Source organism: Mobula hypostoma, unplaced genomic scaffold (genome assembly GCF_963921235.1).
Source record: "Mobula hypostoma unplaced genomic scaffold, sMobHyp1.1 scaffold_36, whole genome shotgun sequence".
Lineage (NCBI taxonomy): Eukaryota > Metazoa > Chordata > Chondrichthyes > Myliobatiformes > Myliobatidae > Mobula > Mobula hypostoma.
In genome coordinates, this window is record NW_026948187.1 from 4,109,331 (window position 1) to 4,134,701 (window position 25,371).

Genomic DNA, 25,371 nt, shown 5'->3' on the forward strand with positions numbered 1-25,371 from the left:
GTCTGTATTAAACTCCATCTGCCATTTTTCAGCCCATTTTTCCAGCTGGTCCAAGTCCCTCTGCAGGCTCTGAAAACCTTCCTCACTGTCTACTACATCTCCAATCTTTGTATCATCAGCAAATTTGCTGATCCAATTTACCACATTATCATCCAGATCATTGATATAGATGACAAATAGCAATGGACTCAGCACTGATCCCTGTGGCACACCACTAGTCACAGGCCTCCATTCGGAGAAGCAATTCTCTACTACCACTCTTTGACTTCTTCCATTGAGCCAATGTCTAATCCAATTTACCACCTCTCCATGTATACCTAGCGAGTGAATTTTCCTAACTAACCTCCCATGCGGGACCTTGTCAAAGGCCTTACTGAAATCCATGTAGATAATATCCACTGCCTTCCCTTCATCCACTTTCCTGGTAACCTTCTCGTCAAACTCCAATAGATTGGTCAAACATGACCTACCACGCACAAAGCCATGTTGACTCTCCCTAATAAGCCACTGTCTATCCAAATGCTTGTAGATCCTGTCGCTTAGTAGTCCCTCCAATAACTTACCTACTACTGACGTTAAACTCACCGGCCTATAATTTCCCGGATTAATTTTCGATTCTTTCTTAAACAACGGAACAGCATGATCAAATCTCCAATCCTCCGGCACCTCACCTGTAGACAGCGACATCTTAAATATTTCTGCCAGAGCCCCTGCAATTTCAACACTGGTCTCCTTCAAGGTCCGAGGAACACCCTGTCAGGTTCCGGGGATTTATCCACTTTAATTTTCCTCGAGACAGCAAGGACCTCCTCCTTTTCGATCTGTACAGTTTCCATGATCTCACGACTTGTTTCCCTTAATTCTATAGACTTCATACCACTTTCCTTAGTAAATACAGACGCAAAAAACCTATTTAAGATCTCCCCCGTTTCCTTTGGTTCCGCACATAGCCGACCACTCTGATCTTCAAGAGGACCAATTTTATACCTTAAAATCCTTTTGCTCTTAATATACCTGTACAAGCTCTTTGGATTATCCTTCACTTTGACTGCCAAGGTAACCTCATGTCTTCTTTTAGCCCTCCTGATTTCTTTCTTAAGAATTTTCTTGCATTTCTTATATTCCTCAAGCACCTTATTTACTCCCTGCTTCCTATACATGTCATACAACTCCCTCTTCTTCTTTATCAGAGTTGCAATATCCCTTGAGAACCAAGGTTCCTTATTCCTATTTACATTGCCTTTAATCCTGACAGGAACATACAAATTCTGCACTCTCAAAATTTCTCCTTTGAAGGCTTCCCACTTATCAATCACATCCTTGCCAGAGAACAACCTGTCCCAATCCACGCTTTTTAGATCCTTTCTCATTTCTTCAAATTTGGCCTTCTTCCAGTTAAGAACCTCAACCCTAGGACCAGATCTACCCTTGTCCATGATCAAGTTGAAATTAATGGTGTTATGATCACTGGAACCAAAGTGCTCCCCTACACGCACTTCCGTCACTTGTCCTAACTCGTTTCGTAACAGGAGATCCAATATTGCATTCCCTCCAGTTGGTCCCTCTATATATTGATTTAGAAAACTTTCCTGAACACATTTTACAAACTCTAAACCATCTAGACCCCTAACAGTGTGGGAGTCCCAATCAATGTACGGAAAATTAAAATCCCCTACCACCACAACTTTATGTTTCCTGCAGTTGCCTGCTATCTCTCTGCAGATTTGCTCTTCCAATTCTCGATGACTATTGGGTGGTCTGTAATACAATCCCACTAATGTGGCGATACTTTTCCTGTTTCTCAGCTCCACCCATAAGCACTCAGTAGACAAGCCCTCTAATCTGTCCTGCCTGAGCACTGCTGTAAGATTTTCCCTAACAAGCAATGCTACTCCCCCACCTTTCATTCCTCTGCCTCGATCACATCTGAAACATCGGAACCCTGGAATATTAAGCTGCCAGCTCTGCCCTTCCTGTAGCCAAGTTTCACTAATTGTTATAACGTCATAATTCTACGTGTCAATCCACGCCCTCATCTTATCCGCCTTCCCCGCAATACTCCTAGCATTGAAATATATACACCTCAGAAAATGTTTACCACCACTCACAACCTTTCTATTAGCGGATTTGCTTGAACTGTTAACATCATTTACTTTCACCCCAGCCACACTGTCAGCTCTGGCACTCTGGTACCCATCCCCCTGAAAATCTAGTTTAAAGCCTCCCCAATAGCACTAACAAACCTCCCTGAAATGATATTGGTCCCCCTGTAGTTCAAGTGTAACCCGTCTCTCTTGCACAGGTCCCACCTGCCCCAGACGAGGTCCCAATGATCCTGAAATCTGAAACCCTGCCCCCTGCACCAGTTCCTCAGCCAGTTGTTCATCCTCCAGCGCATCCTATTCCTACCCTCACTGGCACGTAGCACAGGTATCAATCCTGAGATTACCACCCTCGAGTTCCTGCTTTTCAACTTCCTACCAAGCTCTCTATACTCACTTTCCAGGACCTCCTCACTTTTCCTTGCTATGTCATTGGTGCCGATGTGCACCACGACATCTGGCTAGTCACCCTCCCACTTCAGAATGTCATGCAATCGGTCAGAGACATCCTTGACCCTGGCACCCGGGAGGCAACAAACCATCCTGGATTCTCTGTCACGACCGCAGAACCTCCTATCTGTACCTCTAACTATCGAGTCCCCTATCACTACCGCTCTCCTCTTTTTCCACCCTCCCTTCTGCACTGCAGAGCCAGACTCAGTGCCAGAGATCCGGCTACTGCAGCTTGTCCCAGGTAAGTCATCCCCCCAACAATGCGGTATACTTGTTGTTGAGGGGAATGGCCACAGGGGAACCCTGCTCTGTCTGCCCTTTCCTCTTCCCTCACCTGACAGTGACCAAATTTCCTGACCTCTGCTCCTTTGACGTAACTACCTCCCTGTAGCTGCTATCTATAATCTCCTCATTCTTCTGAATGATCCGCAGGTCATCCAGCTCCTGCTCCAGTTCCCTATCGCGGTTTGTTAGGAGATGCAGCTGGATGAACTTCTGGCAGGTGTCGTTGTCAGGGACACCGGAGGGTTCCCTGACTTCCCACATCCTGCAAGAGGAACATTCCAACATCCTGCCTGGCATTCTCTCTACGCTAGACAATCTGAACAAAAAAACTAATCGGAACCTACCCTGGCCTCTGCCCGTTCTCGCCGAAGCCTGTTGAGCCAAAGCCATCCCACTCTGACTCAGTCCACTCCGACGATGGCCACTGTATAGGTGGTCTGCTTTTAAACCTTGGCGCGCTACGTCACGCGTCTGCGCAGTGCAGACCCTTCTCCCTGAGCAGTGTTTTAAAAAAAAACGGCTTTTTCTACCCTATTTCTTCCACTCCCTTCTTCAACTGCTTGCTTCGACTGAAACCATAGTTCTGGAGTTCCCTCGTCCTGTCCTGGAGTCTCACGTCCAGTCCTGTAGCCACGTCTTGTCCTCGCCTAGACTGGGGTCCAAGCCCAAGTCAAGACCCAGGTTTCGGGTCCTTGTCCAGTCTCTGGCTTGGAGCCCTAGCTGAGGCTCCAAGTTCCTAGTTCCACGTCCGGGTCCCTTGTCTCTAGTCCAAGTCCTAGCCCAGACCCAGAATCTTATTCTCGTCCAGGGCCTGTGTCAAAGTCAAGGGTCATTTATTCCTGTCTTCCCTTGCTTTCTTGACACAACTAGCCCTGTTCCTAGTACTTCAGTGACTGTGTCTTGCATTTGGGTCCGCCAACAACGGCTCCCTTTTGACTGGTGATTAAGTTTCGAAGCAACCAATTAAAACTACCAACTAAAATGTAATGAAGTGTGTATCCATTAGAAACACAAAGTTAATATAAGGACAAGATACAATTTTTGATACTGAGTAATATGATAAAAATGAACGTTACCGCTTGAATGTGTCTATGTTGACTTTTATAATTCAGTGAAATGGGATTAATTTGTCCATTGGTTAATTGGGTCAGCCGCTTTTTTAGGACAATACTTAATGAAAATGAAAACGGAAAACATGGGATTCTTTTGTTTATTTGGGAAGCTATGCCTCTTAATTGGGGCAGGAATCTGTTGCCAAACAGTTTCTAACTAGCGTTAGTCACATGAAAGTTATGTGGCTGTTATACACTATGCCGTAATTAAAACAACCGTTTTAAATTGCATCACTTGTGTGTTTGTGTTCAAAAACCAGTGATGTTTTTGTCATTGATCGTAGGCAAATGATAAACAGTAAGACAGTTTGGGACTGTTTTACTCACTGCGGTGTCAAACATTCAGACTTGCGGATGCCAGAAACGGCTGGGGTGAAATGAAACAATTTCAATACTTCAACAACTTAGGCACTATGATGAATTTGAAGGTATCAGCAGTCATGTTGAATGTTAGAATTAAAATGAGGATTTGGAGGTTCCAATCATCGAAAGCACTGTTTAAAAGCTGTCCACTATCTGCACTTGGTGTCTGTGATGAAGTTGTTTACTTACAGTCAATCAAGGGAACGGGTCAGGGTACACTTAATGAATTTCAGCATAATAATTAGGAACTAATACAGTTTTATATACTGTGGTGATTTTGGTTGTGTTCTAATTTATTCTGTATTTCATTCAAATACATAATTTGTTACTTATTTAAATGGTAATTTGTCTTATTTTATACTTTGTTAACTATTTCCATGAAACTTCGGCTAATTGGGGTAACCATGTAATCGGGCCAAAATATACAATTCCCAGTGTGCCCCAATTAACTGGAACGCATTGTATTTGCAATTTAGGTAGATTCATTTACGATTTCACTCTGAAACATCATAATAATCAGAACACTCTTCATTTAAGCAGATGTTAAGAATTCATTAGACATAACTCGTGTGCTTTCACCATATTATATATAATGTCTACTTGAACCATAAATTGGCATTTTGAACATTTACTTACATACATTTATAGATAAACATTATTGAAGTCATCTTTAACATGTATATAGTGTTCATGGAGATGAACTTGTTGCTGGTTTTATCTTGATGCACCAATGTTTTTATATTGACACAAGAGAAGATGTTTGAAGGTTTTCTTGAAGGTAGCATTGCATAGTGCATAGCAGGCTGGGTTGATAGTACTGTTGATGTAACAGAGCCAGTATCCAATAGTCCATACTTTGTTAGGGACGCAGACTGAACAGAAAGTGTTAATGAGTACCATGACATTGTATGGGGTCCAGGTGATGATAAATGCCAGCAGAATAGCCAGGATGGTCCTGGTCACCTTCTTCTCCCGGGTAACAGATCCCTTCTTTTTCTTAGCAGTAGTCTTTGTCATTTTAATAATCTTGTGGGCTGCGGTGAGCTCTCTGTCTTTACTATTCTTGGTGCTGTTATCTGACACTATTTCAACTGTGGTAGCGCAGAGGTCACTCTTTTGGGATTTAGTGACAACCTTTATGCTGGAGAGATTGGAGCTGCCGATGCTAAAATGCCTTCGTGCGGTGGAGACCTTTGTGCTCTCATCAATCGTTCCTTCCTCCTCCCGGATGGAAGGGACCACACTGAGGGAAGTCGGGTCATTGGAGATCTCCTTTTTCTCTCCTTGGCCACAATGATCCGTCATTACTTCCCCAGCTGCCTTGTCGTTTTGTACTTTGAAATTCTGCAACCCATCAGGTGCACTGGAAAAGTTGTTGTTACTCGGTTTCATTATTTTGCCCCGCAGTAGACTGGGAGAAATGGTGTCTTTGTTTGACTCGGGCTCTTTCTTATCCTTCTTGATCCGACTCTTGCTAGCACGGGATATTTGCACATACAAAATAGTCATGGTAATAACCGGTAGATAGAAAGCTGCTATTGCAGTGCCAAAAGTGACAACTGGATTTGAGAAGAACTGTACATGGCACTCACCCTCTTTAACTGTCCGCCCACCTACAATGAACTGCCAGAAGAGAATGGCAGGAGCCCACAGGATAAATGACAGCACCCAAGCAGCTGCAATCATCATCCCTGCCATCTTGCTGGTTCTCTTCGCAGGGTAGCTGAGAGGCTTTATCACACAGAAGTATCGGTCAAAGCTGATGATAAGAAGGTTCATGACAGATGCATTACTAGCAACATAATCTAGAGCCAGCCATAAATCACACACCACTGGGCCCATGGGCCAGTAGCCAATGACGATGTAAGTGGTGTAAAGGTTCATTGAGAACACACCAATAATCAAATCAGCACAGGCTAAGCTGGAAATGAAATAGTTGTTAATTGTTTGTAACTGTCTGTTTACTTTAATAGAAAGCATAACCAGAATGTTTCCGATAATGGTCACCAGACTCAAAGATAATGCTGAAATCACAATGAAGATTACTCCAACAGTTTTGTAAGCGCTTCCTCTTTCAATGTCTGTTAGGTTGCTAAGAGATACATTTGCCTGTGTTGAATTAGCCATCCTTTCCCTTTGAGTTAGCACTGAAACGGACTAAACGCAGAAAATAAGAGAAAAGAGGAGAAAATATTAGCAAACAAGCAATAAAGGATTTCTTATTGAAGTCTCACCATCAAGAACACACAGGACCATCGGTTGTTAAAAAAAAAACTTCAAGATTGTTGCTGAGAGATTAATTTGAACAGGAAGCACAGAGATCACTTGTTGTACGTACAACTAATTATGAATTAATAGTTAATTACGAGTGCCTAACTGAATGAAGGTGTTGATGCCCGACATTGGAAACATGTTTTCATTACATTGGTCCACCTTTATGCACTGAAAATGATGGGAAACCTCTGATTTCTTGGTTCCCTTCAATGCACGTGCTTTGAAAGCAAAAGCTGTATGAACACGAGACATCCCAATTGCCTACAGAAATGACGCAAGAAAAACAGATACACATAATTATCCCTCTCCCAAAGGAGGAACAACCATAAAATCCAATAAACTTGCAGTCAAAAGTAGAAATGAAGCAAAGTCCAGGAGGGAGAGAAGAATCTGGGACTGAGTTACGTCGGATCAACAGCATGTGTTTCAAAACAGAATGCTAAGAACCATATTAGTGATGGCCGAACACTATTGATTTACCCTAGTTATGAAACCCATGAGAACTCTAAACAATTATGGTCTAATATTCTTGAAACTAATAGCCTAAAAGGGGAAGTTATGACCTGCAGAAAAAAGATTGGTGACACCGGAAGCCAAGTGACAGCAATATCCCTGTGGGCAGGTTTGCTGGAGCTGTGGAGGAGGGTTTAAACTAATTAGGCAGGGAGGATGGGAACTGGAATGATTGGTCTGAAGACGAGGCAGTTGGTATACAAGTAGATGCAGTGTGTAGTGAGACTGTGAGGAATGACAGGCAGGTGATAGAGCAAAGTTGCAGAGACTAGGATGAGTTGAAATCTAACATAGTGGCAGAATCGAAGAGGGTAAGGAATACATGTCTGAAGGTGTCATATTTTAATGCACACTGTACAGTATATGGAATAAGGTAGAGGTCAGAGATTGCAGTTATGACATTGTGGGCATCGTGGCTGAAAGAAAATCATAGTTGGGAGATTTACATCAAAAGATACATTGTATCGAAAGGACAGAGAGGTAGGCGGGGAGTGGCGGGGTGGAGAGGATTTGTTAGTAAAAAGTGAAATCAAATCCTTAGAAATCGGAAACATTGGATTGGAAGATGGAGTATCCTTGTGGGTAGAGTTAAGAAACTGCAGGGGTAAAAAGCCCCTGATGGGAATTCTATCCAGACATTCGAACAGTGGCCTAGAGATGGGGTACAAATTACAACAGGAGACAGAAGGGGCATATAAAAATTGAAATGTTACAATAGTCATGGGGGATTTCAATATGCAGGTAGATTGAGAAATTTAGGTTGGTGCCGAACCCCAACAGATGGAATTTGTAGAAAGCGTACAAGTCGGGTTACTACAACCGCTTGCGGTTGAGGACAGCAGGCGAAAGGCAATTCTGGATTGAGTGTTGTGTTATGAACCCGATTTCATTAGCGACTTTAAGGTAAAGAAACCCTTAGGAGGCAGTTATCATAATATGTTAAATCCACCCTGCAGTTTGGGAGGGAGAAGATGAAGTCAGATATATTAGGATTTCAGTGGATAAAAAGGGGTTACTGTAACTGAATCATGAGAGAGGAGCTGGCCAAATTTAATTGGTAAGGGACAGTACCAGGGATGAAAGCAGAACAGCAATGGTTGGTGCTTCGTGGAGGAATTCAGAAGGCGCAGGATGGATACATATCCAAGTATTCTAAAGGGAGGATAAGGTAACAGTGGCTGACAAGGGAAGTCAAAGACAGCATAGAGGGAGAAGAGAGAACAAATAATACAACGAAAATTGTGGGAAAATTGGGAAACTTTTGAAAACTAACAAAAGGCAACTGAAAATTCATAAAGAGGGAAACGATGAAATATAAACATAAGTTAGCCAATAATATGATGATACCAAAACTATTTTTTTTCAGAAATATTAAAAGTAAAGGATATCGGACCATTGAAAGATTATGCTGGAGACATAGTAATGGGGGAAAATAAATGGCATACAAACTTAATACCTATTTTGTGTCTGTCTTCACTGTGGAACACACCAGGAATATGCCAAAAATCCAGAAGTACTGGGGGCAGAAGTGAGTGTTTTTGCTATTACCAAGGAGAAGGTGCTTTGGAGGCTGAAAAATTGAATGTTAGATAAGTCAGCTGGACCAGATGGACTACACTCTCGGGCTCTGAAAGAGGTAGGAGCGGAGGTTGTGAAGGCATTGACAATAAACTGGACTGGTCAACGAACACTGAGGCTGTCTACAAGAAGGGTCAGAGCCGTCTCTATTTCCTGAGGAGACTGAGGTCCTTTAACATCTGCCGGACGATGCTGAGGATGTTCTACGAGTCTGTGGTGGCCAGTGCTATCATGTTTGCTGTTGTGTGCTGGGGCAGCAGGCTGAGGGTAGCAGACACCAATAGAATCAACAAACTCACTCGTAAGGCCAGTGATGTTGTGGGGATGGAACTGGACTCGCTCACGGTGGTGTCTGAAAAGAGGATGCTGTCTAAGATTCATGCCATCTTGGACAATGTCTCCCATCCACTACATAATGTACTGGTTGGGCACACGATTACATTCAGCCAGAGACTCATTCCACCGAGATGCAGCACTGAGCGTCATAGGAAGTCATTCCTGCCTGTTGCCATCAAAACGTACAACTCCTCCCTTGGAGGGTCAGACACCCTGAGCCAATAGGCTGGTCCTAGACTTATTTCATAATTAACTGGCATAGTTTACATATTATATTTAACTATCTATGTTTTTTTTTTACTATTTATTATTTATGGTGCAACTGTAACGAAAAGCAATTTTCTCTGGGATCAATAAAGTATGACTATGACTATGACTATGCAGGCATTAGTCATGATCCTTCAAGAATCATTAGGTTCTAGAATGGCTCTGGAAGATTGGAAAAATGCAAATATCATTCTACACTTTCAGGGAGGGAAGCAAGAGAAAGAGAATTATAAGCTAATTATTTCTGACTTCAGTTGTTGGGAAGGTGTTGGAGACATTATTAAGGATATGGTTATGATGTAGTTGTAGGCACATGATGAAGCAGGCAAAGTCAGAGTGGTTTCACTCAGGGGAAATCATGCCGAACAAATCTGCTGGAATTCTTTGAGGAAATAACAAGCACGATGGACAACAGAAAATCAGTGGATGTCGATTAGTTGGATTTTCAGAAGGACTTTGACAAGGTGCCGCACGTGAGTATACTTAACAAATTAAGAGCCCATGGCATTACAGGAAAGATACTAGCATAGATTGAACGTTGGAAAACTGGCAGAAGAGAAGGAGTGAGAATAAGCGGCCTTTTCTGGTTTGCCACAGTCAATTAGTAGTGTTCCACACGGGGCCTTTGTCGGAGCCGATTCTTTTCGCGTTATATGTCAATGATTTGGATGACTGAATTGATGACTTTATGGCAAGTTTCAGGATTACACAACAAGGGTTGGAGGGGCAGGTAGAGTTGAGGAAGCAAGGTATCTGCAGGATGCTGAGACAGACTGGGAGAATGGGCAGATGGAATATAGTGTAGGGAAGTGTATATATAGTCAGGCACTTTGGTAGAAGGATTAAAGGCATAGACTATTTTCTAAATGGAGAGAAAATTTAACAATCAGATGTGCAAAGGGACTTCGAATTCCTTGCTCAGGATTATCTAAAGGTTAACTTGAAGGCTGAGTCTGTGGTCACTTTCATTTCAAGAGAACTAGAATATAAGAGCACATATGTAATCCAGGGGCATTATAACCATTGGTCAGACCACACTTTGAGCACTGTGAGCAAATTTGTGTCCCTTATCTAAGCAAAGATGTACTGGCATTGGAGAGGGTCTAGAGAGGTTCATGGGAATAAAAGTGTTAATCTATGAGGAGCATTTGATGGCTCTGGGCCTGTACTCACTTGAGTTTAGAAGATTGAAGGAGGATCTCATTGAAGCCTATCGAATGTTAAACAGCCTAGAGAGAGAGGATTTGGAGAGGATGTTTCTTATAGTGGGAGAGACTATTTTTAATTAGTTTCCTGTCTGCCCAATTATTTGCAGCTTGAAACAATTCTTCTCACTGTTACGTACCCAGTAACTGGGTTGCCAAACCAGCAGAAATGGATCACTCAGTTGGAGTCTGGATTACTGGAACTAAGAAAGTTTTATTAAAGAAATAAGCAACACAGTACCCTAAACAAAAGGATAATAAATACAACAGTTCAGCAATGATAAACATACATGTACACCGAACTAGGATAATAGGATCAATCAAGCTCTATCGTCGTCTGGGGGTAAATGACCAGTTTCAAAGTGACAGAGTTCAGTTTAGTTCAGTTCGCAGTAACCACCGTCACTGTGGGAGAGAGAGAGAGAGAGAGAGAGAGAGAGAGAGACAGGATGAATATTCAAATCGGATTCCAAACAGACCTTCGATATTCCTCACAGTCAGCTTTAGGGCGAGCCCCTTGTAATGTCTTCTGAGGTCACCGACTGTGACCCCTCCGTTTCAGATACGATCGTTCTTCCGCAGTGAACCCAGCACCCATGGAAGCGTGGACACACACACCAGGTTCCCGCCGATCCGTACCTTTCTACCCTGTGTGTCTCTGGCTGGTCCCGCGACCAGACCTCAACAACTCCCACCGACTTGTGGGAGGCGCACCGCTTCCAGGGTCTCGTTACATCGTGGTGTTGTGTGTGTCTTGCCTTGGCGAACCTGTCCCTTTTTATCCCCCTGCTGAGGTATCGCCTGTCCATCACACATCAAACAGTTCAGGGTTCAAACAGTAGCCGATCTGGACAGTTCTCAGACCTGTGTCTCCTTCCGTTAAGCTCTCTCGTCTCTTCATTAACATTTCCAAATGCTGCTCCATTGTCTTCCTTATCTCTCTTTCTCCTGAAGTCAGGTGGCAGGTCAACTGTTGATCCCACTGGTGCCAGCACAGGACAGCTAACATCTTAATCTATGTGTACTTTTTGTAACCCTCTTTCGTCACATCAGTTTCGTTTGACCTCTGACAGGTTTCAGATATTTATACAATTATATTCCATCAGCAAAATTACAAAATGCTGGTTGAACTCAGCAGAGATTTGCCAGAACATTGTGTTGTTGTTTTGGATTTCCAGCGTCTGTAGATGTTTTCGTGTTTATGTACATCAGCAACGTGTCCATTTGTCCGTTGTTAACACGATGTTGATCTGTCTATTGTACCTCTGTTCGTATTTGTGTTTCTGTGTGTGTATTTGTGTGTGTATGTGTGGGTCTATGTGTGGGTCTATGTGTGTGCGCATGCTTGTGTTTGGCCAGGAACGTGTTGAAGCACTGAAGGTCAGTTCAAAATGGGAAACCGCAGAGGCAGAGGTTCGGTCGGGTGGTGTGGGTGCACTTCGTTCACAGATGTACAATGAGCCAACTAAACCAGGAAATCTGTAAATGTGGCTGCTCCGTGATGAAGTCAGTCTTTGTCATTAGAGCTCCCGTATTGTTTTAACTAGATGAATCACTGCTGAGGCAATGCCCAAGACTTTTGGCGTATTGTCTTCAATCGGCCGGATACTTACATCAGAAACAATGGTTTTGATTAAAGTGTTTGTTCAAGTAGCTGTAACTAAGAAGGTTAGTCAGGGATGCAAGAATATCTCAGGAGACCGCTACTTTGTATAAATCAGCGCCGTTTTGACGAAATCAGCTCAAATTGTCTGCCCGAGCTGTGGGTTCGGGAGTAACAGAACTCATACATTCTCACTGAAATGTATTATCCTCTCATCTGTCAGATAGAATTCGTCTACTATCCTTTTATTTCAGCCTTTGGAATTCCCGGTAGGCCGCAGTGTCAGCTGCCGTTGGTGGGAATTGAAGGTTAATTATAATATTGTGATCGCTCCTGTCGCTGGTGTCCACTGTCACCTGTCCAGTCCCGGTGTTCTGCATTTCAGGGATAGAATGGAAACACAGGGAATGTGTATTCTGGGATCCGGATCGAAAAAAACTACTGCGGGAATTTAGCGAATCGGCCAACATTTGTGGAATTGAACGGGTTAGGCAGCGTTCTTCCAGCTGTTTGTGTTCAACAATGTGATGTTCAGGTTTCTGTGCTTTTGGTCTTGTAGCTGCTGCCCTGTATTTGCGAATATTGGGTTTACACAGCCCGCTGAGATTAAACGAATTGATTGTCTGCAACACACATCAAATTTGCTGGTGAACGCAGCAGGCCAGGCAGCATCTCTAGGAAGAGGTACAGTCGACGTTTCAGGCCGAGACCCTTCGTCAGGACTTGATTGTCTGCAGTTGTATTTGAACGGATGTTTGAGTTAGGTGTAACAATAAAACTATCTTTTGGTAGTAAAAATTTGGCAAATGTAAGGAGTTATTTTTCTCAACTTGCTGTTCCCTCTCTCTCATCCAGCGAACTTGGTGGCGATTGTGATTCTGTCCCGGGGAAAGTGCGGTCTCTCCAAATGTGTCACTCGTTACCTGGTGGGAATGGCAGTGGCCGATCTCCTGGTCGTTATCTCGGATCCGCTGCTGAGGTGGACTGCATCGTTTTATTTTCCCCGATCATTCCTTTTCATCACTCCTGTGTGCAGTCTCAGTGGATGGCTGGTTTTCGCGAGCACTGCGACCTCTGTCTGGCTGACTGTCGCTTTCACCGTCGATCGATTTGTAGCTATTTGCTGTGAGAAGCTGAAAACAAAATATTGCACCGAGAGAACGGCGGCTGTGGTTATCGGGACAGTGAGTGTGCTCACCTGTTTGGGCAGTGTCCCGTCGGGATTTACATACGAGCCTATGGTACCAATTGATAATGTTCCCTGGTATTGCGGTCTTACATCGAGTTTCGAAAACTCTCCCGCATGGGCCGCATTTGCAATGTTTCACCGCATTTTAACCCCTTGTGCCCCATTTTTTCTGATTTTGCTGTTCAATATACTGACTCTCAGGCGAATTCTAGCGACCAGTCGAGCCCGTAAGGAGCTCCGGAGACAAAAGAGTGGAGAGAATGATAAGGACCGGGAGATGGAGAACCGTCGCAAATCTATCATTTTGCTCTTCAGTATATCCGGTAGTTTCATATTGTTGTGGGGAACACAGGTGGTATTTAATATCTATCAACGGATTTCAATGAGTTTTGTTTATTCTGTTACGGATCCCCGTTACATCGCAGATGAGGTTTCAGCGATGCTGCAGGTTTTCAGTTCCTGCACCAATACTTGTATTTACGGACTGACTCAGAGCAAATTCCGAGAGGAACTAAAGAATGCGGTGAAATACCCATTGGATCTGATTTTTTCTGAACAGAGCTAGAAAACAAACAACGTGATGAACAGAGATATAACGCAAACATGAGGAAATCTTCAGATCCTCGAATTACAAAAACAACACAAATAAACTCAGAGTCCTGATGAATGCTGTCGGCCCCTGTTTACTCTTTTCCACAGAATTTAGCTTTGCACAAATCCTCCCTCTCTTATCAAATTGAAAGTTCAGGTGTGCCTGTTACCCCCGCTTCTCGGTTTTGACAACGCAGCCTGATCCCCGAGTATAACTTCGTCTGTATCATACACTCCTGCTCCCGTCGTGACCCGTCTTTACCTACACGCTCTTTTTTCCTTCCTTCCCTAACAGTAGGTTCTCATTCCCTCTGGCACCTTCAGTTGTCTTACAGCTAGAGAAGTTTAACTGAGCTTTAGAACACCTAGCGCCGTGCCTTAAGAATGCAGATATCTACTACAGCTGCTGCCAGAGCGGGAGGGTGCAAAGCTTCACAACATCTAGCACGATACCGTAAAGACACATACCTTTATAACTGATGTCAGCACTTGACCCGTGATTGAGCGCCAGGAGGGAGCGTAACAAAGAACCGAAGTGAGAGAGAGCAGGCGAGTGAGAGCAGGAGAGAGACAGATAGAGCGAATTATATCAGGAAGTGGGTATGGCGATATTCTCAGACGTGTGGATAACAAGGAGGAGGAGACCTTAGGTCAAAGCGCAGTAAGGTGGTTAAATCCTTCGGGGGATTTAGTCACTGAGGCGACTGACACACACATGCAGGCAAACACGCTGTAAAAATTGTCTTCATGGTTAGCACACACGTAGTGAGCTGAGGAGATAGGGCCAGTCTCTAAAACAATCTCTCTCTTCCCCTCTTCCCACAGTCAATCTTCCGGCACCCCAACACCGGTCTCTCGCACCCTCCCACGGGTCTCTCCCGCAAACACCCTCCCCTCTGGATCGCTCTCCCCTCAGACTCTTTCCCTCCTACTCTCTCTTTCTCTTAGTTTTACTCCATTTTCTCTCCCCCGGTCTCCCTGTCTGCTCAGCATCTCCCTCCTAGTCTCTCTCTCTCTCCCAAATCTGTTTCGCTGTCCCAAGTCTTACTCGCTCTCCCCATGTCTCTCGTTCTCCCCAGTGTCTCTTTCCCCATTAGCAATCACCACAATCTCGCTCTCCTCGTCTCTCTCTCCCCGGTCTCTTCTCTTCCAGTTTCATTTTGGTTCTTCCTCACGTCTCTCTCCCCGATTCTCATTCTCCCAGCCGATCTCTCCAGCATCGCGCTCTCCCAGTCTCTCTCAGCCCATTATCCCACACTTCTTCAATTCCTCCCCCTCGATCTCTCACCGTCTGCCATTCCTCCTCCCTTAGTCTCTCTCCCTCTTATTCTCCTCGCCTTTCTCTCCAGTCTCTCTCTCCCCCCAGCCTCTTGCCGTCTGTTTTTTTATCCTCCCCAAAGTCTTCACGAGTACTGGTGAGCATTAAAAAAATACCGGGGATTCTTCATTGTAATCTTTTCATAAATACTCTTGCTCTGATGGTGAGGACAGGAAATTCATTTCCAGTTGCAGCCACTAGACCAGGTTGACTGGTTACGTCACAGAGGCCGCCCTGGCGGTCATTTCTCTCCGGCGACTATGTTTATTCAGGCAGCCTGGCCAAGGCTGTGTCTTCAAATTTTACCACCCTTCCTGAATGAACTGCACTGAGCTCAGAGGTATTATTTTCCCCAGTTTCAAAACATTATTGGTCTTATATTCTTAACCAGACTCTTGGTATTTCTCGCACCTGTCAATCCTGAGTACAGCTTTGGGACGGTAACAAACTATACAAAAATTCAAATAATGCAGCAGCTGTTTATGTCTTCAGTCATATCTTTAAGGCTAATCTCATTGTTCTGTTAATTTACATTCGCAATTTGAAAAATTCTGCTGCATTTCTCCATGCAGATTGAGCTAATAGTTTATTGGCAGATCCTGCACTCGAGTTATTTTCTGTTCTAGCTGTTAGCAGGGATTGCATTGATTTCAAAATGTGCCAATGTAATCAATTTCTCCTCTCCCTCCCCCTAACACTGTTGACACTAAGAACTGCTTCAGAACAAGAACATGTGTGCTTTCTTTTCGTGGCATCTTGCCACGACTTTAAGGTAATATCGCCACTCCTACTTTAATAATAGCATTTCAATATGTGTCTTGCATCTTCTTGTCCCTTGGAACGTCCAGAAAGAATATTTGCACAGTAATAATTGAATATAGTGCCTAATATTCATTCATTCATTCTCTGTATATATAAACCGTCTTGTCACATTCTACAGCAATGTCTCTAAAAAAATTATTTTCTGTTGAGCTCACAGGAAACACCTGTTGTTGCACATATCTTGAATACATCTTCTCCTCTGAAACACATAAATGCGGTTTCTATATTTATTTTGTAATTACATTCTGACTAAAATGTTAATGGGCCTAATTTTTGTTCCAGGCTCTTCATCACTGTGCGAATGTTTAGCTTGAGTCCTGAATAGTTATTGAGGAGAACTTACTGAGTTGGCCGAGGAGCTACATAGCAAGTGCGGACAATTCAATCCTGAAATGGGTCGAATCTTGGTTACATAAGTCATTAGCAGTCATATTGTTTCAAGAGTTAAATTATATTGCCAGTGTCTAAAGGCCTGGAACATTGTTCTATTGGTGCAACTGGGCAATGTTAATTCAGGTAATCATATAATTATTGAATGAAAACCTAAAGTTACTCATGAGAATTTTGAAACAAATATACTGTTGATGAAACCCACCTCACTACAGAAAAGGATCTTGGCGATTGTGGGGATAACTTAAAGCGGACTGAAAACCTTGTGCATATAGATATTAAGGATATTAAGAAAGAGCATATGCTGGAACAGTTGGAAAGCATCCAGTTGGATAAGTCACCGGGACCGGACGAGATGGAGGGTTGGAGGGTTGGAGGGCTGCAGATGTTGTTCCTTTATTCAAGAAAGGGAGTAGAGATAGCCCAGCAAAATCATAGATTTTTTATTACTTAAGTATTCACCACATTTCAGTCAGTATTTAGTAGATGCACCTTTGGCAGCAATTCTCCATTCTCTGTGGATACAGTAGTCCTCGAACGGTTTTGCACATATGGATACTGCAATTTTCCCCATTTTTCTTTTGAAGAACCACTGAGGCTCTGTCATACTGCATGGGGCTCGTGAGCGAACATCCCTTTGCAAGTCCATCCAGAAATTTTCAATTGAACTGAGGTGTGGACTGAGATTTGGCCACTGTAGGACATTAATTCTGTTATTTTAAGCCATTCCTGTATAGCTTTAGCTTAATGCTTGGGGTCATTGTCTAGCTGGAAGACGTATCTCCTCCCAAGTTGCATTGGTTTTGCAGACTTTGTCAGGTTTTCCTGCAAGATTTCCCTCTATTACTCTGCAATCATTTTACCCTCTACATTCACCAGCTCTCTAGCGCCGACTGCAGTGAAGCATCCCCACCGCACGATGCAGGAAACATATAACCTTTAGTCTGTGGGCAAAAAAATACTCATTTTTATTTTTGTCAGACCATAGAACTTTACTCAGAGATTTCATGTTAGTTTTTTGTTCAAAAGTGGTTTTCTCTTTGCCACTGCTGCGACTGGTGAAACACTCGGACATCAGCTGTTGTATGCACAGTCGCTACCGTCTCAGCAACTGGAGCTTGTAACTCCTCCAGTGTTGTCAAAGATCTCTTGGTGGTCCCCGTCACTAGTTCTCTACTTGCACGCTCACTCAGATATTCAGGACAGCCCCGGCTGTAGCCAGATTTACAACTGTGTCGTATTCTATCCATCTCTTGATGATTTACTTAACTGTACTCAAAGGGATATTCAGTGATTCGGAAATTACCCTAAATCCATCTCCTGACTGTTGCTTTTCAGTAAAGTTTTCGCGGAGTTGCATGACGTGCTCTTTTGTCTTCATGGAGTACCTTTTTCCCCAGGATACCGACTCACCAGCGGTTGGACCTTCCAGATCCGGTTGTATTTTTACTACATTCATTTGAAAAAAAACCTTGACTGCACACGGTGATTTCCGTTTAACTGATTATGTGCCTTATGAAACCGATTGGCTGCACCAGTGATGATTTACTGTGTTATATTAAAGGGGGTAGGTATGTACTTATGTCACCAGTTATCTTGTATTTCACATTTGTAATGGACTTAGATCACCTTGTAGAGATCTGTTTTTACTTTGACTCGAAAGTGACTTCGCTTTTTCTTTTGATCGGTATAAACACACAAATCAATCCTTGCACACTGTTCAGGTTTTATACTTTCCCAGTATGGTAAGGGTCAGTCTGTTGCAGGAGCCACACTGTGAGCGGCTGGGGAAGGACGGCTGGCTGAGACTGGTAAGGTGGACTGTGGGCTTCCCCGAAGAGCGGGTCGACTAGTTCTCTCTCTGACGCTCCTGAAATCGATTATCTAATTGAATGGCTAAAGAGATCAGAGAGTCCAGACAATCTGTGTCGTCTCTCGCGGCCAACTCATCCTTTATCCTGTCCGAGAGCCCATGTCGAAACACCCCCCCCCCCACCCCGTGGGGCCTCGTCATTCCACCCGGAGTCTGCGGCTAAGGTCCGGAACTCAATGGAATACCTGGCCACACTTCGCGAAGCTTGAAGAGTAAGCAACAGTTTCGCGGCGTCCTTACCGCGAATAGATTGTTCGAAGACTTTCCTAGTTTCAGTGACAAAGGAGGAGTAGGTGGAACAAACCTCTGGCCGGTTATCCCAAAGGCATACCCTCGTAGCAGCCCCATGATGTACGCAATCTTTGATTTATTGGAAGTGTAGGTACGTGGCTGCAGCTCAACGACTAGGGAGCATTGTAGCAGGAAGGCCCGGCACCTACCTAGGTCCCCGGCATAGGGTTCAGGCTCGGGTACATACGGGTCTGGAGGGGATGGTGTTGCTGATTCCCGGGGCGAGGCCATCCCGAGCGGTGCGGTTCGGGCAGCTTGGGTTCTAGCAGGGTGCGGAGAAAAGGAAGTGGAAACATGATCCACTTCTTCACTGACCTTCTGCACAACCGTGGATAGTGTCCAAAGGTTTTCCGTGATCTCCTCAAGTAGTTGGTCGTGGTAGCACTGGCTGGCCAGGGCCTGTTGTACGGGATCCGTGTCCTCTGGGTTCATCGTGGCCATTTCGCTCTGTTGCAAGGATGTGGCGGTGGTAACGAGCCCAAGTGCCGAACACCGGCGCGGAGGCCGAGGCGGGAGGAGTTAAGGTCGTAGCGAACGTGGAATTGGTGTCCAAGAGAGTTTTTACCAGGAGTCTTGGTTTTAGTAGCGAATTCAGGAACGATGCTAGACTTAGAACTCATAGTCCTAAGAAGCATGGAACGAGGTTACTCATACACGAGTCGACAAACGAACTGGCAGCTCCTTGCTGTGATCACAGGGCCTTTATCCTGCAGTTTCTGATGGGAAACAGGTGTGTGTATTTAGTGGCACCTGGAATGATTGGAAATTAAATGAGGTGATTAAGGCCCAATTCCTGTGGTAACTAGAAAGGTGGGGAATTGCCAGAAGAAACCATGACAGTAACGCTCCCCCCTCCCCCGCCCGAATTCAACAGGAGCCTCCAGGCGATCCTCCAGGACTGTCTGCATGGTCCCAATGAAAGTCCTGGATGACGGAATGTCACAATGGGGTGCTGGGAACGGACCCACATGCAGGACACAAACACTGAAGTACAAGGAACAGGGCTTGACTGGAGTAGGGATGTGACAGGATACAGGCAGGGAGAAGGGACAAGAACGCAGACTTGGGCTAAGGAAAGTGGGACCAGGACTAGAAACCATGGGCTAGGAGACAAGGCGTTGACACCGAGCCCGAGAATGGTCAAGGACCCAGAACCTTGGTCTTGCGTCGGGCTCGGACCCCAAAACCAGGCAAGGAAATGATATGGCTTCAGGACAGGACGTGGCTGGGGTCTAAAGGCCTGAGCTTGGTTGCAGGCGTGGGTCTTGCGTCTTGATCTTGGCCGCAGGCTGGGGTCTTGGGTCTTGATCTTGGTTGCAGGCTGGGGACTTCAAGCTTGGGTTCTTGGAGCTTGGCTGCGGGATCTTCGAGGCTTGGGTTCTTGGAGATTGGCTGCGGGATCTTCGAGGCTTGGGTTCTTGGAGCTTGGCTACGGGATCTTCGAGGCTTGGGTTCTTGGTGCTTGGCTGCGGGATGTTCGAGGCTTGGGTTCTTGGAGCTTGGCTGCGGGATCTTCGAGGCTTGGGTTCTTGGAGCTTGGCTGCGGGATCTTCGAGGCTTGGGATCTTGGAGCTTGGCTACGGGATCTTCGAGGCTTGGGATCCTGGAGCTGAGAGAGCGACTGGGAACTGAACATCAAAATAGAGCTGGGACTTGTCCTTCGAAAAGCCGGGACTCATCTTTAACACGACACCAACATGAGACAGGATCGTACATAGAGCCGGGACTTACACTAAGACAAGCCGGGATTCAGCCTTTCCACACAAAGGTGGGATAGGTCCACCCGTTGAGTAACGGTAGAACGGCAAAGTTAAGAAAATGGAAGCCCCCCTCCCCCCTCGCAGGGGAACGGCAAAACGGCCTGACTTGGCCCACGGAGACGAGGACAAGACAAGACATGACCCCCCGCAGGGAAACAGCAGAACGGCCTGACTTACTCCGCGGAGGCGCGGACAAGAAGAGACAAGCACCAAAGAACGACAGACAGTTCCATCTCTGCTTTGGGGTTGCTCCGAGTCGCAGTTACAGCCAGCAACCTCCGCTGGCTTGGGAAATAGCCGAATCCATACCACAAAAAGCAACTCCAACGAGTGGGAACAAGGTTCCATGGAGCGGTGTTCCTCCAATCAGGCCTAGAGATCAAGAATGGTTTCACTAGCCTTCCATTAGCAGGTTGCTCCAAGGGAGACTGACGAGACAAACCAGCAGCCCACACTCAACCCCAAGGCTACTTATATTCCAAGCCCAAAGCTGGGAATTAGGTGCCCATGATTAACTCAACCAAATGAGGGGCAGCTGCAAGACCCGGAATCCTGAGTCCACTGACCGGACCATGAACCGGAATGCGGACTTCACGGACCGGACCATAACAGAGAAGGGTCTAGAATGAAGAAGTGGGGGACCCAGGAACGCTCTCCTGGACGGTACCCTTCCCAATCTATCAGGTATTGGAAACCCCTGCCCCGACGGCGCACATCTAGTAGTCGTTGGACGGTGTATGCCGGATGGTTGTTGATGCTACGGGCAGGTGGGGCAGGAGTGAATGAGATGGGGAGCAGTTGGGACATGGATACGCGAAGGAGTGCAACAGATGGAGGGTTTGACACTGACTGGGAGTGGCGTCGTGAACGTAGGTGATGAGGGACATGGGAGATGCAAGAGGCAGAGATTGAGTGATGGGGACGGTGGGACGGGGTCGTACTGGAGGCAGGTGTGATGGAGTCACGGTTGTGTGAAGACGGAGACTGGAATGGGCGTAGTGAGTGAGTGGGTGCTGGATGCGGGCAGTAGCACTTGGGAGGAAGTGGGTGACGGAAGCGAGAGGGACGTATTGGAGGAAGGTAAATGACGGAACACGGGATGATAGTAGTTGAGGTGGGGGAGAGTGAGAAGCGGATGGGCGTAGTGTAGTGAGTGGGTGATGGAGGCGCGGAGGAATATAGATGACAGATAAGGTGACGTGGACTCGGAGGGGCGTGGGCAAGGGAGAGGGTTAAGGAGATGGGGAGGGACGTAGTAGGGGAGAGGTGACGGTCGTGCAAACTTGGGGATGGGAGGTGGTGGAGAATGTGTCTGAGGCCGAGAGGGGTATATTGAATGGATCGGGTAAGGGAGTGGGTGCCGGATATTGGGAGGATTGAGAGTGACTGTGATGGACGCGGGGAGGGAAGGGCCTAGTGTGTGGAAGGTGTGACAGTGACATGGTGGGGAATCGGGTACGAAGTATGTATTGGTGACGGGGAGGTCGTGGTAGAGGGAGAGGTTAATGGAGTCGGAGAGGTGGTGTTGATGGAGGGTCGAGAGAGATTGGCCATAGCGTAATGGAAGGACTGGGTGAAGGGGACCATGAGCTACGTTGGTGTGGAAGGGGTTGGCAGAGTCTTGTAGGAGTGTAGGGGAGGGAGGAGTTGACGGATATGCTGAGGGGCTTACGGACCGAGAGTTTATGGGAGAGTGGGAAGGAGGGGGTGACGCTGACGGGAAGGGTCGTGAGTGGGGAGGCAGTGAAGAAGACAGAGAGTGAGGGCAGTGACGAAGATGGAGTCAGTAATAGAGGAGAGAGGGAATGCCGGAGAGGGAATGATCGCAGTGGAGTGAGAATGACAAAGACCTGGAGAGACATTGGAGACGGAGGAAGCGGCAGAGACAACAAAAAGGTGGAGGGGAGTGAATGGAACCGGAAACTGGAATGGCATCGCGGAGGGATACGATGACGGCGGCGAGAAGTGCGGTGGTGGCAGGGGGGTGGGGGCGGGGGGGGGTTGGTGGTGACTGACACCTCAGAAGTATTGAGGAGTTTGGAAGTTTGGAGAGTCCGAGACAGGGGTCATTGTGAGGGAGATGTTGACTGCGACATTTAGATGAGTGGGCGAGGGAGCCGTTGAAGAAGACGTGCAGTGTCGTTGGGAAGGGACGGAGTACGGAGACGGAGAGGGTTGCAAGAGCGGTTGTGGATGATGGAGATGGGAGGAGCGTCAGAGAGCAAGGTGGTGACAGTGAAGGGGACGGTCGTAGGGGAATGAGTGATTGAGGGTAACGGGCAGGGGTGCATGCGGAATGAGTGTGTGACGAAACAGAGAGGAGCGTACAGTGGATGGCCGACATAGACAAGGAGGGATAGAGTGACTGAAATTGGGAGGGGCATAGTGGATGGAAGAGGTGAAGGATGAGGATGGAAGAGAAGCGTAAGGGAGGGTGGAGATGACAGAAACGGATGGGACGTATGACGGAGACGGGGAGGGACAAAGAGCAGAGAAGTGGTGAGGGAGACGGGGAGAAGATAGGGGAGGCAGAGTATGATGGAGTGAAATGGCGTAATGTGATGGGAGGTGATGGTCTGGCGTAGGAGAGGGAAAGGGTGTCTGAGACAGGGCGGGGCATACGAGAGGAAAGGATGTCGTTGACGGTGAGAAGTGCGTAACGAGACGGTGTGTAGCGTTGAGGAGGGAGAGGTTCCACAGACATGACAGGGACATAGGGGAGGGAGACTGTGATGGAGACATGGAGGGACCAGGTGAACGGAAGGCGTGATGGAGACGGGAGTGTCAACGGTTAGGGAGGAGAACAGCGAAAGGTTTATTGGAAGAAGGGTTGCCGTAGACGTGGTGGGAGATGGGGACTACGGAACGATTGAGAAAAAGTGTTGCAGGGAAGGGAGAGATTGAAAGTGACGGGTAGGTTCGGAGGTGACGGGGGGACTGACGGAGACAAGGAGGATTATTGGAGAGGGAGGGGATGACTGAGACGGGTAAAGATTTTGAGGAGGCGAGGAGTGATAAAGGGGAGGGAGAGGGTGAAGTGGATTGACAGTGGTGTAGAGAGGAAGGGAATTAGGGTGACGGGGGTGTTCGTAGGAGAGTGAAGAGTTTCTGGTGACTAGGAGAATCTTAAGGGGAGCGAGGAAAGACGGAGGTGAGGAGTGTATGGAAGCGAGGGTGCCATGGAGACTAGAAAAGTTGTAGGGGAGAGAGGTACTGACGGTGGAGGGGTGGCATAGTGGAGGGAGGGGTACGGGATACTGAATGGGATGCAGTGAAGCGAGAGCTTGACGGAGAGGAGATGATGGGGAAGGGAGTGGTTAATGGAGAGGATAGGGGTGTAGGTGAGGGAGCGTTTGAAGTTGACAGGGTGGGAATTAAAGAGGGACGGGATTGGGGAGGAAGGGGAATACAGCGACTGGGAGAGGAATTTTCCAATCATCTGCTACTACTCATGTGGCGAGTGAGGCCAAAGGCACAGCAATCTCGCTTCCCGTAGTAATCTGGGGTATATTCTGAATAGTGCTGCGGACTTGTCCCCAACGTTTTTTTTTTAGAGATTCCAGCATATCCTCTTTCGTAACGTTGGCATGTTCCACCGCTCTCCTCACAATCGCCAAGTTCCCGCTCACTGGTGAATACAAATATATGTGCGGAATGCCTTGGGATTTTCCTAATCCTCCTCGCTAACAACTCCCATGCCCCATTCTAACTCTTTTAAATCCATTTGTCATCCAGTCATTCAGTCTTGACCCAGTCTCACCTGATCTCCTTGCCTGCCTATCGCCTCCCTCTTGTAACGCCCGCCTCTCCAATTATCTCTATGATCGCCTTCTCTCCTTTCCCATCCGAATCCCCTTTCTGCATTCCTTCGTCTCGTTCACCCTTCAAGTCCCCGGTGTATAACTTCACCTCACCGCTTTCCGGTTTCACCAATCACTCTGTGATTCTCCCTCCCCTTTCACCAATTTATAACTCTGCATCTTTTTCATTTGCTGCAGTCCCCCTGAGGTGTGTCGGCCCGACCCGCCACTGTGCTCTGTTCCATGGATGCCGCTGGCCTGTTGAGTTCCTCCAGCGATTTTTGTTTCATTTAAAACGCAGTTTTCAGTGAACATGGTTCAGTGTGAAGAATGGCTAAGCACGTGCTGAAGACAATAAATAGAGGGGATGTTGTTGGTGCGTTTACAAATCCATCCCTGATCCAGTTTCGGAAAAGACAATGCATTCTACCGTACCCTCAACGAAAACCTGGATTGGTTTCATCTTGGTTTGGATCATAATTAAATCGTACACTCCGCAGAAGCTGTGAAGCAGTCCGACTGCTTCTTGTCAGGGTAGTGTTCAGTCTGTTTTATTTTTGGTTCCGTCCACTTGATGTTCCCACACTCCAAACAATGGTAGTTACCCAACGCTCAGTCAGCCGGCAGCCGGCAGCAGTCACCTCCATTGCTGACAACCTACACATGGAATTTTACGTAAATCATATCAGAAGAAATCAATGTCTTATTGCTTCAATGGTAAGCACTTGTACGGGGTCTTTCTTTTTTGTATGTGAATTTAAAATGGCTTCTTTGTTATGATATACTTGGGAATGCTTGTTTGTCATGTTAAAAGCTGGGAAAGTCCTTGCCGCTAGCAGTTTGTTGAATCACGTTACCGATAAGAAGATGCTATGAACCAATTGTGATAGTTGTTATGGTTTTGGTGTATTTGAAGATACTGTATGCGCGGGGTTTTGGGGCAGAAGGCGGGAGAGCGAGACAGAGGATGGACGAGGTGCTGTGATGTCCGCTAACGGGGTCGGACCCCGAGGAGGGCGTTTGGCGAGGAGACGGAGACGGACTCGTGTGGAGCGTCTGGTCGACCACCGTTGTTGGTCCCAGGTGGTCGGTCGAGGTAGTCGGAGGGTCGCAGGATGAAGGAGAAGGGTCCTGAGCTCCAGTTGTGCACGAGGAGATTGAACTTTGATAAGTGTGGCGCCTTTTATTGTCCTTTTATATTTTATTCTCTATTAATTATATAGTTCCAGTAATATCTATAAACTGT

The 25,371-nt window shown here is 46.2% G+C and overlaps 3 protein-coding genes across 3 annotated transcripts in view; 2 read left to right on the top strand and 1 right to left on the bottom strand.

Moving 5' to 3' along the window:
* LOC134341659 (gastrula zinc finger protein xLCGF3.1-like) overlaps nt 1–25,371 on the top strand; it is a 501,443-nt gene that overhangs the window by 430,445 nt on the left and 45,627 nt on the right. The window lies entirely within an intron of this gene.
* LOC134341689 (muscarinic acetylcholine receptor M2-like) lies at nt 5,030–6,442 on the bottom strand. Its single transcript, XM_063039615.1, has one exon. The coding sequence runs from the start codon at nt 6,440–6,442 to the stop codon at nt 5,030–5,032; it is 1,413 nt and encodes a 470-aa protein (XP_062895685.1).
* LOC134341551 (probable G-protein coupled receptor 139) lies at nt 11,830–13,845 on the top strand. The gene is made up of 2 exons (XM_063039417.1): nt 11,830–11,914; nt 12,947–13,845. Exons 1-2 carry the CDS (start codon nt 11,830–11,832, stop codon nt 13,843–13,845), a joined length of 984 nt encoding a protein of 327 aa, XP_062895487.1.

Coding starts and splice junctions, on each gene's coding strand:
- LOC134341689 (XM_063039615.1), bottom strand. CDS start 6,442: ATGGCTAATTCAACACAGGCAAATGTATCTCTTAGCAACCTAACAGAC.
- LOC134341551 (XM_063039417.1), top strand. CDS start 11,830: ATGCTTGTGTTTGGCCAGGAACGTGTTGAAGCACTGAAGGTCAGTTCA. Junction 11,915..12,946: donor GGCAGAGGTTCGGTCGGGTG/GTGTGGGTGCAC, acceptor TCTCTCATCCAG/CGAACTTGGTGGCGATTGTG.